The sequence below is a fragment of the Heloderma suspectum genome, chromosome 5, assembly GCF_057233095.1.
Source record: "Heloderma suspectum isolate Gila_16-S chromosome 5, 16-S_ref, whole genome shotgun sequence".
In the NCBI taxonomy this organism is placed as follows: domain Eukaryota; kingdom Metazoa; phylum Chordata; class Lepidosauria; order Squamata; family Helodermatidae; genus Heloderma; species Heloderma suspectum.
The window spans coordinates 39,137,790-39,152,405 of NC_139462.1; the positions used below are offsets into that span (position 1 = coordinate 39,137,790).

Below are 14,616 nucleotides of genomic sequence, written 5' to 3' on the forward strand. Positions count from 1 at the left end.
GGTCCATCTAGCCCGGTACTGAGCCCAGTACTGTAAGAACTGACTGGCAGCGGCTTTCCAGGGCTTCAGGCAGGATTTTTTCCAGCCTGCCTGGAGATGCTGGGGATTGAACCTGGGACCTTTTGCATGCAAAGCAGCAGCTCTACCACTGAGCTATGGCCCCTCCCATATGAAACTATGTCTATTTACAGATATGCCAATAGAGCATAACTGGAGGCAAGAAGTATACCACTCCTACCAGGCAACAGATTGGGGAGGGCCGGGGAGCCAGTCACCTTCTTCAAGCTTTAATGGCTATCCCATTGAAAATGAGAAATGCCCACTATCCCAAACTTGGGCTCCCATTAAGGAAACAACCACCAACAATCCTAGACCATTAGCAAGCCATCCCCCTTTCAAAGAAAGGTCAGCCAGTAGCCATAATGTGATCATCACACTATGCAGTCTCATTCCCAGGGATGGTGCAGACACAACCTTAGGAGCTGCAGTCCGCCAGTTTTTCTGTCCCTAATTCTCTTTCTTCTCTGCAGTCTCTGCTGCTGGAAGCTTTTATAGAGATCTTGCAACGCCCGTTCTGCCTTCCACCAATCAACATCACTGTTTTCCTAGCACCACCATTTGCTGCTGGGCTTTGGCCATGACTTGCTGGAATGGTGCCTGATGTTTGGCTGTAGGAAGCAGGGTCATTTGGTAGTTGCTCTGCTTCTTCCTGGTGGCTGAAGACACCCTTTATAGCAGCCATGGTCCAGCGCATCTGGAGGGCACCAGCCAGGGGAAGGCTGCTTTACAGAGCGTGTGGGGGTATGATGTGAGTTGTCCTACTGTGGTGGTGACTCCACCACACTGTTTCTCCATATTAGGTATGTCCTCTTTCACCCCGGAGCAACGAAGGAGGGAGCAACAGTGTTAAGGTTTACACGAATTGGTACTACCTTTTATAGAAATATAGTTCCTCACTATTTCTTAAGCTGTTTTGCACATCACAAACGCTGAGGTTTGCGAGCGGAGATGGGTTAAAGAAGACGCAGACAACAAGCTTGTGTTGAAAATTGGGCCACATTTATTGAAATAGCGGCAAAGGGGTAACTAGGACGGGCATCTAACTGTGTCAGCGGCTAGGTGGCACTTCTTGGGCGAAAACACACCCAGCCTGAGGGGTGGCGGTGATCTCGCCATCCCTCCGGACTGCCCCTTCTGGGGGAGGTAGACCTTCCGGTGTCACCCCCGACCCAGTGCCGCACAACACCTGGGTGATTGAGTAGGGTTGGTCTCCCAGGCAACCCTTATCCCCCCGCCGAGCTGCACAACCCATTCGGGGGGGCCTCAGGCGTCACCTGTCACCATAAGGTGCCTCTGCATGCACACCATCCCTACTTTCCTGTTTTTGCCTGTCCTAGCCGCCACAGGAGTCACAAGCCTAGAGCTTGTGAAACTCCCCCCACCTGCGCAGAAGAACTTCCCACAGGCCCCTTTGCAGATTAGACAGAAATTTGTTATTCACTACATGAGACAGGCGGACACCGTCCTTCCTGTAATGCTCCCTCCATGTCCACAGAATTCCCTGGCGGGTGGAGCATCCATCACCTCATTCGCATAGGCCATAAGCCATTTCTCTGTGCACTTTTGGACATGCCCTGCCGCTGGCAACGTCATTCCATTCCTTCCCATTGATCCATGGGAGCAGTGAGGGCTGCTATAGGCTACTTCCGGCCAGGTATGCCAGACCACCTGCATCTCAACCAAGGCCTGTTTGATCAGGTCCTCGCCTGGCTTACAGCCGAAGTCATTCCTCTTAATGTGCAGCACCTGGACCTGCGGAGGAAGATTGACAAACATTGGTGGAACCGAGTGAGGAGGGGATTCTCTCCATATGCCACGTCTGTGAAGCCACTGGATCTTAATGTGACGGGGTGGCAGAAGCTGAAGTCTGAAGATGACATACAAGCCCTTCATGCAACTCCATACGTCATAACGAGCCCATGTAAGAGCACCCGTACCGGCGTACGATGAGCCTGCTGGACTAAGGAATAAGCATATTAGGGCAAGCAAAGCGAAAATTGTATCATGAAGAAGCGGACAACTCGTGAACGCAGGCCGGAACGCTGTGAAGTCCCATTTTTGAAATGCCATAACATGCCTGAGAAACCTCCAGCGACTACCATGGAGACTGCTTCAATGTAACAATAGTGGGTTCTGAACTGCAAATTACCTAGGCCTAGCGGGGTAGAGCTAATGTAGGAACTGCCAAAATTGCCTTTATGTCAACAGTGAGCCACTGAAGTGATAAAATGGAGGCCCCTCCTCAGACCCGTGGCATTCCATAAAACCCATAAGGTGCCGACGGGGCATAACCCATTGGCTTACGTTTGGACGTGGGCCACTGCTGTGCCCTTGCCATACCGATCAGTTTGATCACCAATTATGTAAATGGGTTACATTGGGCCAGACCTGTACTTTGAAGCATATCAAGGCCCTCCGGGACAAGTCAGTCTTGGGAGCCCAGACCAACCCTGAATTCCTAAGGGGGGGGGGTTTGAAGAAGGCCGTTAAGGCTGCTACATGGAACAGGGAAACATCTTACTGGAAGGCCCAAATGGAGGGCCGTTACCCCAGAGCCCGAAAGGGGTATCCAGAGAGAGAGGGTGGCTAATTTATTAAAGCAGGCCACATCTGTGCCCAACCCTATATTGCACACCGAACCAAAAATCTGACATGGAGTCAGTGCATCACACCATTGTGGGCCGGAAGGCTAAATGGCCAACTTGCGACTTATGGTCCCAGATAGTCTGTTGTTCCTTAAGGAGGTGCAAAATTGCAGCCCATGATCTATAGATAAGGGCCATGAATCCTATCGCTGAAGCTTTGCTTAATACACCCTACCTACTCTGTAGCAGGTACACCCTACTGCTCTGTAGCAGGCGGCTCCTGTATGGAGAACCATGGAATTCAGTATGGCATGCCTAGCTTCAGTATTCTGGTCTCCCATAGCACAACAAGGATGGGATCTGGGAATGGAGCACCCGCGGGGCTAAGGCCCGGAAGTCGTTGACCTAATTTCATGACAAAGCATCGACAATTGGCTTTGTGTAACCCGGCACTTGGTGGATCCAGAACCGGATGTTGTAACACTAACACTGGAGTGTGCACAGACTGACACATGACATGACCCTCCAATTTCAGGAGGACGGAGAGTGAATAACATGGTCACGTTGTCATACCGAAGGGGGGGGGGGTTACTGACTTGGCTATAAGGTCATCCAAAATGTGCTTGGAGGTGGCAGAATTCACTCTACAGGCCTCTACCTACTGCATGATCGGACCTGCCCTAAGAGTCTGAAACCCCCTGGGGTAGCGGCGGAACCACGTGAATCCACAGTCCAGCTTTTAGGAGCGGCTCGCACCTCCATAAGGAGGTGCCATTAAAGCCCTACCAAGTTGAAGCCATGCCCATGGATACGTGTGCACAGCAGAAGTGATCCTGGTTCAATGGTGTGGAAGCCGCAGTCCTTGCACTGCCCAAACTGAGCCGGCGCGAGAAGACCCGGTCAGGGGCCGCTACCCTAATTGTGAAAAGAAGATGCCCTACAATATCTTTGCTTGGCCCCCCAAAGGAAAACCCTAGGAAGATGTATAACTGCTTGAAGCTGTGCTCAAGTGACCTGACAGTTGTCCTGAGGGAGGCGAGAATAACGCCTAATGGTATCAGATTGGCTTCACCCAATGTTGATGTAGGAAACAGGCCCTCAGCCTTTGTGAGCTAAGGGACACCGAGGTAACATAAAAGGGAAGCAATACTTGCGTTAGGTCAGAACGTTGACCAACGTCTTTGGACTCCACGTAGCATATGCCCACCAGGGACCTGTGGCTGGATCCCAAACCAAGACAACTGCCACGTCGACGAGGTGTATTGCACTGAATGCAGATGATCAGGGATCTCATGATTAACAGGCTGGCCCTCCGGGCAGACAGGCTACCAATCAGGATAAATTCCCTAGAGGATTTCCTGGGCACCATTTCAAGAAGGGAGATCCCTAGAGTAGATAACGGGGTGTAGAAAAAAGGGGAAGGGGCTATACTCCTTCTGCTAGTACTGCCTTATTAACTTCTCAGGAACCTGTCAACACCTGGCGAGGAGAAATGTTGCTTACGAGGTAAAGATGGCATATGTTGACGTAGAGAAAAAAAAGGGGGAGGGGTCCTAGAACCTAGCATAAAACCGTGTTCCAAGTTAAAACGTGTTGCCCCTGTTGGGGTAGCGTCTTAAAGCCGGAGTAGCGGCACAACCTTACCAGGCATGGGCCCATCAGAGCTTCCTACTGCCTTGGACTTTCCAAGGGGGGACCTACCATCTCCAGGCATTGGGCAAAAGGTGAACGAGTACTGACTGCTACAAGGGAGCACTCCTGATGGAAACAGCACGTGTCCTGGTAGTATCCCTTGGGGCTGTATTCCCAGCACAGACAGTGGTGCTGAAGCCGTGGACCCGCCATAGGCCGAAGGCCAATGCGGGAGACAGACTGGTGAACATGGCCACTGCCAGATCTGTCGCCGAACAGGCCAGGAAGCAGTCAAAATGGCGCAAAAGGTCCTGGTCCCACAGGTCCCTGCGCAGAGAAGGGTCAATGGCGGCCCTCCTGTGAAAGGCCTTGACATAAGCCAGGCACACACCTCCTCAGGTGAAAGCCATTATGAGAAGAAGTAGCCCTGGTGGCCTCACAACTCGCCAGATTAGTGTAGGGACCCGATATGCCACTTACGTGGATGCCCAAGTGGGTGGGGGCAGGGTGAGAGATCCTAAATTGCTCCAGCAGAACCCTGTAAGATGCTGTGTAAGCGGCTGGGGGTACTGTGGGGTGTGACTGACGGGGATGCAGGTGGCCTGGGCGTCATATAGGGGGATGACATTGGGAGGGACAGCTGTCCCAGGGAGGTAAGCTGAGGCGGCAACCGCACGGCCTTGCAGGTCGCCCGTCTGGACAAGCGGGGTGAGGTGCAGTCATCTCACCCATATCCAGGTCGGCCACGACCGGGTCCCCGGGAGCAAGGGAGACGATGCAGCTTGCAGTGCTCCTGACGGAGATGCCCCAGGAGGGCGGACCGCCCCAGCTGTGGAGTGTCACCTGGGCGAAACCACAAAGGAGGAGATGGAGGCTTCAACAGCATCCAGACGAGCTGCACCCCGTGTGGCTGTGAAGCTGATCCTTGACTGGAAATTGGATGTTGATGCTTGGGCACTCAGGGAAGAGGAGGCTGCAGAAGGGAGGAGCTCAACCGTGGGCAGTGAGCCATCCAGAAGAGCTAATGGAGAGGAAGTGGAGGCTTCAACAGTGTCCAGATGAGCTGAAATAGAAAGTATTAGTGATTGTTGAGTCTGGTGTCGTGTTTGCATGGGCTGGACAGCCGAGAGTTTCTATGGTCTGGCCGGGGGCGGGGGAGAGATCCCCAAGGAACACTCATCGGCTTCCAAAGGAACAAGAATTGATGCCAGTACCGGGTCTGCTTCCTCCTCAGACTCAGATTTGGGCCTTGTCAGCGGTCTCTTGGGGAGGGGAGGCGGGGCCCTACCCTTCCCTTTCTTTCTACCTTGGCCTTTCTTGGGAGGCATGATGTAGAAAGTGGGTTAAGCTTGGCACCGTGTCGGTGAGAAAGAGGCAAGGGCCCGGGTGCCCGGACCTCGTCCAACACTCCAACCAGCACCCCTAGAAAATGCAGCAGGATGCTACACGCTGGGCTCCGAGGGCAACAGGCAACACCCCCCAGGCCTCGAGATCCGCGGATCCGAGATCAAGCCAAGGCAGAGAGTCTTGGATGCCAGATAGGAGGGCCACACTCCGCGGCCGATAACAGCTAAAGAGGTGAGTGGTGCGGAGGGGGGGATTGTCACCTGTTGTAAGAACCGGCGCCCACAAGGTGCAGGAAGGGCCTGTGGCCACCAGAGCCGGGCCTGAATACAGGCGCTTCCTTCCTTCCTTCCTTCCTTCCTTCCTTCCTTCTCTTTCTTTCTTTCTTTCTTTCTTTCTTTCTTATCTATTCATTCATTCATTTATTTATTTATAATCTATTCAATTATTTATTTATTTATAATTTATTCATCATCATTATTTATTTAATTAATTTTTATTTAATTTTATTTATTTATTTATTTATTTAAATTATTTATTATTATTATTATTATTTATTTTTGGGTGTGTGTGTTTGCTTGACTTTGAGGGGGTGCGCACACTGCCGCCGCAAGTGCTCTGCGCTCCTGGAAGCAGCGAGAGCTGGTGAATTGGGGGGGGGGGCGGACACGCTGCCGTCATAAGGACAGCAGCCTTGCAGGCCGGAAAACGCCGGCAGCAACCGGCGCCGCAGCCGAGCGCGCGCTGCCGCTATAAAGGCCGGCGTTCCCGTCGGCCCTGTGACCCGCTGCCTGGAGGGGCGGCGCCCCAGCCCGCACGCCCCGCCACGAGCGAGGCAATCCCAGGGCCGCGGCAGTACAAGGACGCCGTGACCGCTAGAGGAGGAAGTGGGGGGGCGGCGGGCGGCGGGGGCGCCGCCGCCGCCAGCACCGCCGCCCCCACAGGGGAGGACGACACCGGCGGCGCAGTCCGGCGGCACCCCGGGGGCGTGGCGGCGACCCCCGGAGGAGGAGGCATACAAGGTGGGGGGGGCGGGCGGGCAAGCAGCCACAAGCGGCGGCACCTCCGGAGGGGAGCCGGACAAGAGGCGCCACTCCCGGGTGCACGCCGCCGGGCCTCCCACCGACGCGGCAAGAGGCGGCCAAGGAGGGGGCGGCGCCCGGACATGAGCGCCCAAGCCTCGCGTGCCAGGAAACCAGAGCCGGGTAGGCGCGGAAAAGGGGGGGGCGGGCGAGCTACCGCTGCAAGTCCCGGAGCCCACAGGGGCCTGCAAACTGCTGGCGGCGACAGGCGCCGAGCCCCAGTGCCTGCTGCCACCAACGTTGGCGCTCCTGCCAGCAGGGCAGGCGCCAGGCACGAGGCAGCCGCGCCGGAGTGCGAGCGCCCCACTGCGAGCACCAGTAATGCTGGAGCCGAGGCAAGCGTCGACGTGAAGCGGTTTGGGCGCGCTGATTGCATGCGGAGTCCGGAGGCTGCAACGAGGACGAAGCCGATCTCCAGCAGGCAGGTGTCCTTCATTCGTTTCAAGGCAGAGCTGTCGTTCTCTACAGCTGCGTTGAGCCAGAGAGCTGAGATTGGGAGGGGGAACTGAGTTCAGCCTGCCCCTCCCTGCATGGTGGTGCCACTGGGGTGCACCAATCAGAAGCCCCTATGTCTTGTCACCCCACCTGCCCGCAATGCCCCCCCCTTTCAGCCAGACAAGCTGGCCCCAGGGTGAGGGCATTTCTGTTTGCATAGCACAGTTGTCATACGTTACTTAGGCTGCAATCCCCGGAAGGGAGTCCCAGGGACCATTGGATAGATTGGATCTCTCTCTCTCTCTCTCTCTGCCCACCAAGTCAGAGGTCTGTGGGTGGTGAAGGAGGTCTGCCCTCACAATCATCCATGGTACAGCCGTGGAAACCTCCACTACCCCGCTGCTCCAGCATCAGTGCTCCAATGGTGGGGATGGCGAAAAAGGTGGCATTCTGAGGAAGTACTGGGGGAGATCAGGGGAGGTTTTGGAGCCACCTGATACAAAGCCCTCTTGTCCCCCTGACATGCCCCTGGAAAGAGGGAGAAAGTACACCAGCCCTGAAGCTAGCATACTTATTGCCCCTTGCATGAAAGGGACAATCTGGCGGGGGGAAACATCCTTCCTTCTCCCATAGAAGAAAAATGTAAATGTAAATGTAAAATGTAACAATGTAAAAATGTTTCCCTTTCACCTGCTGTCATGAACCTGCCAGGGCTTGGGATTTGGTAGTTCCTCTGCCTGGAACTCCCCCTATCCTAGCCCCATGGGATTGCCCTCCCTTGGGTCATGAACCAGTCTACAGAAATATACAAATACAGTCAGGGCCAGAAATACTGGAACAAGGATAACTGTTTTGGCAGTTGGCCTCTGTACACCACCACATTGAAGTTGAAAGGAAATTTATTTATTTATTTATTTATTTATTTATTTATTTCATTTCTATACTGCCCAATAGCCGAAGCTCTCTGGGCGGTTCACAAAAATTAAAACCAAACAACACACAATAAAACAATTTAAAATATATAGAACATTAAAACCACAATATAACAATACAACCACAGTAAAACCTAGCAGCAGTGCAGGAGTTTAAAATACAGATTTAAAACAGCAAAGCTAAAAATTTAGAAAGCTAAAATGCTAAAATGCCTGGGAAAATAAAAAGGTCTTCACCTGGCACCGAAAGGAATACAATGTAGGTGCCAGGCGAACCTCACTAGGGAGCTCATTCCAGAGCCGGGGTGCCACAGCAGAAAAAGCCCTCCTCCTAGTAGCCACCCGCCTCACTTCCTTTGGCAGGGGCTCATGGAGAAGGGCCACTGATGATGATCTTAAGGTCTGGGCAGGCACATATGGGAGGAGGCAATCCTTCAGATAACCTGGCCCCAAGCCGTTAAGGGCTGTGAATGTTAACACCAGCACTTTGAATCGGGCCCGGAAATGGACTGGCAGCCAGCGCAGCTGGAAAAGTACTGGCGTAATATGAGCTCGCAGGCCAGTCCCTGTTAACAATCTTGCTGCCCTATTTTGGACCAGCTGAAGTTTCCGGACCATTTTCAAAGGCAGCCCCACGTATAACGCATTGCAGTAATCCAGACGAGAAGTTATCAGAGCATGGATAACTGTAGCTAGGCTATCTCTGTCCAGATAAGGCGTAGTTGGTATACCAGCCGAAGCTGATAAAAAGTGCTCCGTGCCACTGAGTTCACCTGTGCCTCAAGTGACAGTTCTGGATCCAAGAGCACCCCCAAACTACGAACGTGATCCTTTAGGGGGAGTGCAACCCCCTCCAGAACAGGTTGAATATCACCTAGCCGGGCAGACGAACCACCCACTAACAGTACCTCCATCTTGTCTGGATTGAGTTTCAGTTTATTGGCCCTCATCCAGTCCATTACCGTGCCCAGGCACTGATTCAGAACAGCCACTGCCTCACCTGGTTTTGATGAGAAAGAGAGGTAGAGCTGGGTGTCATCTGCATATTGATGGCACCTCAGCCCACACCTCCAGATAACCTCCCCCAGCGGTTTCATGTAGATATTAAACAGCATGGGGGATAAAATAGAGCCCCATGGAACCCCATGGCACAATTGCCATGGCACAGAGCAATAATCCCCCAGCACCACCTTCTGGAATCGGCCATCCAAGTAGGAGCGGAACCACTGTAGTGCAGTGCCTCCAACTCCTAACCCAGACAACCTATCCAGAAGGATACCGTGGTCGATGGTATCGAAAGCCGCTGAGAGGTCCAGGAGAATCAACAGGGTCGCACTCCCCCTGTCCCTCTCCTGGCAGAGGTCATCCCACAGGGTGACCAAGGCAGTTTCCGTTCCAAAACCAGGCCTGAAGCCCAATTGAAATGGATCTAGATAATCCGTTTAATTCAAGAGTGCCTGGAGCTGTCCTACAACCACCCGCTCAAGCATCTTGCCCAGGAAGGGGATGTTGGCCACTGGTCTATAATTGTTAACATCCTCTGGGTCCAGGTTAGGCTTTTTCAGGAGTGGTCTAATTACCACCTCTTTTAAAGTGGCAGGCACCACTCCCTCTCTCAAGGAGGAATTTACAACCTCCTGGACCCAGCCAGATATCCCCCCCTTGTTTGATTTAATAAGCCATGAAGGGCAAGGGTCAAGCACACAAGTGGTCGATCGGACTTGGCCAAGCACCTTGTCCGCATCCTCAGGCCTCAATAACTGAAACTTGTCCAATAAAATTGGACCAGACAGTGCTCTGAATGCCTCTACCAATGGAACTGCATTAATGGTGGTGTCCAATTCATGACGAATCTGAGCGACTTTATCCTCAAAGTGCTGTGCAAACTCTTCACAGCGTGCTACCGACGGTTCCACCATCTCCCTCCCTGGCCCAGAATGTAACAGGCCACGAACCACTCAGAAAAGCTCCGCTGGACGACACTGAGAAGATGCAATGCTGGTGGAAAAGAACTGTCTCTTTGCCACCCTCACTGCCACAGAGTAGGCTTGATAGTGGGCTCTTACCTGTGTTCGGTCAGACTCAGCACGAGTTTTCCTCCACCTGCGTTCTAGCCGTCTCCCCTCTTGCTTCATTGCCCTCAGCTCAGGTGTATACCAAGGAGCTGGCCGGGCTCTGCTCAGAGGGAGAGGGAGCTGGGGCGTGATGGTGTCAACCGCCCAAATCATCTCTGCATTCCACAGAGCAACCTGGGCTTCGACAGGAGCACCAGCCATACCAGCAGGAAAATCCCCCAGAGCCCTCTGGAATCCATCGGAATCCATTAATCTCCAGGGGCGGACCATTTTAATAGGTCCCCCACCCTTGCAGAGGGGGAAGGCTGCCAGGAGTCTAAACCTCAGCAGGAAGTGATCTGTCCATGACAAAGGGACAGATGTTAATTCCTCCACTTTCAGATCACCATCCTCCTGCCCAGTCGAGAAAACCAGATCAAGCGTGTGTCCTTTTATATGCGTTGGGCCGATGGCATGTTGGGACAGCCCCATGGTTGTCATGGCGGCCATGAAGTCCTGAGCCTCCCCAGATACAGCGGCCTTGGCATGGAAGTTGAGATCCCCCAGGGCCATCATCCTAGGGGTCCTCAACACCAAGTCCGAGACCACCTCCATCAGCTCAGGCAGGGAGTCTGATGGGCAGCGGGGTGGGCGGTACACCAACAGAATCCCTAATCTGTCCCGGGTACCCAACACAAGGTACAAACACTCAAGGTCTGCACTCGAATGAGCAGGAAGCCTGGAGAGGGAGATTGAATTCCTATAGACCATGGCAACCCCCCCTCCCCGACCCTCAAGTCGGTGTTGGTGCTGCACCGAGTACCCAGGAGGTAGGAGTGCACGAAAGCCACTTACCTGGTCTCGCAGCTTGCTTCGCGGTGGGGGGGAGGTGCTTCGCTGCTCCCCCCGAAGTTCAGGCCGGGGGGGGAGGCTTCCCGCCTCGCCCGGCCGAAATTCAGGCTGGGGAGGAGGCGCCTCGCCTCACCCGGCCGGGAAATAAAAAGTTAAAAAAAAAAACGCCCCCGAGATAGGCTACGTGACGATTAATGTAGCCTATCACGGCTAGATCTGCAAAGTCAGCCATGATAGGCTACGTTAATCGTCACGTAGCCTATCACGGGTGACTTAAAAAAAAAAAGCGCGTACGCAAATGGCGGCCCCCATAGGGAGCCGCCATTCACATTCCTTATTTGGTCGCTGTAGTCTACGTAAATCTTTACGTAGACTACGGCGAAAATAAGGGCAACGCAAATAGCGTTGCCCTTATTTTCGCGGTAGTGTACGTAATCTTTACGTAGACTACAGCGACCAAATAAGGAACGTGAATGGCAGCTCCCTATGGGGGCCGCCATTAGCCATACGTGCTTTTTTTTTTTTAAGTCACCCGTGATAGGTTACGTGACGATTAACGTAGCCTATCATGGCTGACTTTGCAAATCTAGCCGTGATAGGCTACGTTAATCGTCACATAGCCTATCACGGGGGCGTTTTTTTTTTTTTTACTTTTATTGGAATGGCGGCGGCGGCAGCCGGTCGAAAGACCGGCTGCCGCCTCTGCCCCTGTCAAAGACCTGACGAACTGCCGCCGGGACCCGCCGCTGGGAGGGACATTCAGGAAAGGTAAGTCCCGTCGTGGGGGGGTGCGGGGGGCGGGGTGTGTGTGGAGAATTTCTCCCTGAAACTACTTCAGGGGGCCGAACACGTTGGCACTCGGCCCCCCAAAGTTTCGGGGAGAAATTCTCCCCCATCCCTACCAGGAGGGCACAACTGGGAGAGAGTGACCCCTCCCAGTTCCCCCACCCAGGTCTCAGTAATACATACCAGGTCAGCCCCCTCATCCACAATCAAATCATGGATGAGGGAGATTTTATTTTGGGCCAACCTGGCATTCAGCAGTAGCACCACCAGACCCGAGGGCAGACTGGTAAGGCTGCCAGGAACCATCAGGATGGGGGAAGAACCAGAAGAGGGGACAGCTGTAAGGTGTCTAGCCCCTCTTCTCCTCAGCTGGCCTGTTAATCTCCCAACGCCATACCTTCCCCTGCCCATGACCACAGTTATAGTGGCACCTCCCCGACCCCCTGAGTTGCCCAATAGTCCTCCCAGGCACATATTAAAATGTTAGAGTATAAAATGATTCAACAGTATAAAAGAATATAAAAGATAAAAGAGATAAAAGAGAACAGCAGCTAAGAAGGAGCAGATAAAGTCCACGTTTGTCCCTTTCCCCCTCGTCTTTAAAGCTGCTGCCCTCTGCTGCTGCTATTTGCTGCTGGTATCTGTGGCTGCTGGTGTCTCTGGAGAGGCAGGTGGGTAGGTCTTCAGATCCTACGTGACTCCAAGTGCGACGCTAAGTGTGCACTTAGCGTTGCACTTGACGCGACGTTGAGGCGCTGCCTCTGGCAGCCCCGCCTTAAATACCTGTTGGCGGGGGCAGACGCAGGCTCAGGATCCACCTGGTGCAGCTGCTGGCTGGTCCTCCTTCCCCCAGGCTCCTTCCTGGGAAACACACCCAGATGGGAGCGAAGTCAGGACTTTCAGCTGTAATTCAAGGGGTGTATCAAAAGTGGGGCACTAACCATTCAGGAAGTACAGCCAGTGGCATGCACACACACCCATCGTTGGTGGCTCATAAGTAATGGAACAAACCAACATCATTTCAAACTTAAGGATTGACTTTAATACCTGGATGAAAATCCTTTGCAGTCAATGACTGCCTGAAGTCTGGAACCCATGGACATGATCAAATGCTGAGTTTCCTCCCTCGAGAAGCTTTGCCAGGCCTTTACTGCAGCTGCCTTCAGCTGCTGCTTGTTTGTGGGTCTTTCTGCCTTCAGTCTTGTCTCACTAAGTGAAAAGCATGCTCTATTGGGTTGAGAGGTCGTTATCCATTTGCAATATGAAGCGGCGTCCTATCAGTTTGGCAACTTTCGGCTGAAGCTGAGCAGAAAGTATAGCCCTATACACTTCAGAATTCATCCTGCTGCTTTTATCAGCAGTCAGGTCATCAATAAACACCAGTGACCCGGCTCCATTGGCAGCCATACATGCCCATGCCATAACACTGCCTCCACCATGTTTGACAGATGATGTGGTATGCTTTGGATCATGAGCTGTTCCTTTCCTTCTCCACACTTTTCTCTTCCCATCATTCTGGGACAAGTTAATCTTGGTTTCATCAGTCCAAAGAATCTTATTCCAGGACTGGGCAGGCTTTTTTAGGTGTTTGCTGGCAAAGGCTAATCTGGCCTTTCGGTTCTTGAGGGTTACCAGTGGTTTGTACCTTGTTGTGAAGCCTCTGTATTTACATTCATAAAGCCATCTCTTGACTATAGATGTTGACAATGACATGCTTACCTCGTCAAGAGCATTCTTGATCTGGCTAGATGTTGTGAAAGGGTTCCTCTTCATCCTGAGCAGAATTCTGCGGTCATCCCCTTTAGTTGTCTTCCGTGGTCTTCCAGGCCTTTTGCTCTTGCTGAGCTTGCCAGTTAATTCCTTCTTTATCAGGATGTTCCAAACTGTTGTGTTGGCCACTCCCACTGTTTTTGCTATCTCTCTGATGGGTCTATGTTGTTTCCTCAGCCTAATGATGGCCTCCTTCACTCGCATTTTCAGAATTTCATCAGGATGATCCATTTAGCTCATTGGCTAGCAGTATCCTATTGTACCCATGTGACCACAGAAACAGCCACTCATGCAAGGGCTTTCATGCTTCTAAAAATAATCCAAAATGAGCAGAAATGCTTGTTTCCAGAATGGGGCAGCCCAGCAGAGCTTGCAGAAGGGAACTTCACTGAACTGTTCTGAACCAGAAACAGTGTTTCTGCTCATCCGGGGTTATTTTTAGAAGAATAAAAGCCCTGTTGCACATGCAGTCACTTCTGCACGTACAACAGAACCAGCAGAGGCAGAGCAGTCCTGTTGTATACTGCCCATTTTTTGGTTAAGGTACATGAGTTCCAGTGTTGTCAAAGGAGCAATTCAACCAACAGTGTTGTATTTTAGCGTAATGACAATTTAGCATTTTTTTGTTGGCTTTGCTTTTCATTACAGACCATTTGTTACATAGGAAAAGATGTATCTGGATTTGCAGTAGATTGGATAAACCGAGACTTTTATTTGGCTCGCTACCAGGAGGCCACCATTGAGGCAATCAATATGGATGAAAACCATTCCCGAATCCTTGCAAAAGATGAACATCATCCTACAAGTCTTGTGGTTGATCCAAGCAAAAGGTAACTTTATTTAACTGGCTTTATTGCCTGCAGTGACATGATGCTGAAGTCAAGAAAATGTAATGTAGGTGTAATGTGGTTTGGAGGATCCCCTATGGTTTTGAGGATAGGGATGTGCGAATAGTGTAAAATCTGTTCCATCTGTGTTTCATGGGTTGTCAGGTGCCTTTCATTCTGTCACTTGCCTGTCAACTGAATTTGATTTTTTAGTTTCCGAATTCGTGCAAATTGGCACATGCAAAAATGCGCAAATT

At 52.3% G+C, this 14,616-nt stretch overlaps 1 protein-coding gene across 3 annotated transcripts in view; it reads left to right on the forward strand.

Annotated features, from left to right (window-relative positions):
* The window catches only part of EGF (epidermal growth factor), an 85,229-nt gene that overhangs the window by 23,562 nt on the left and 47,051 nt on the right, over positions 1-14,616 (forward strand). For all 3 annotated transcript variants that reach the window (XM_084860247.1, XM_084860248.1, XM_084860249.1), the window contains one exon: positions 14,181-14,362. In XM_084860247.1, the coding sequence (XP_084716373.1) occupies positions 14,181-14,362 (182 nt within the window). The remainder of the gene's footprint in view (positions 1-14,180; positions 14,363-14,616) is intronic.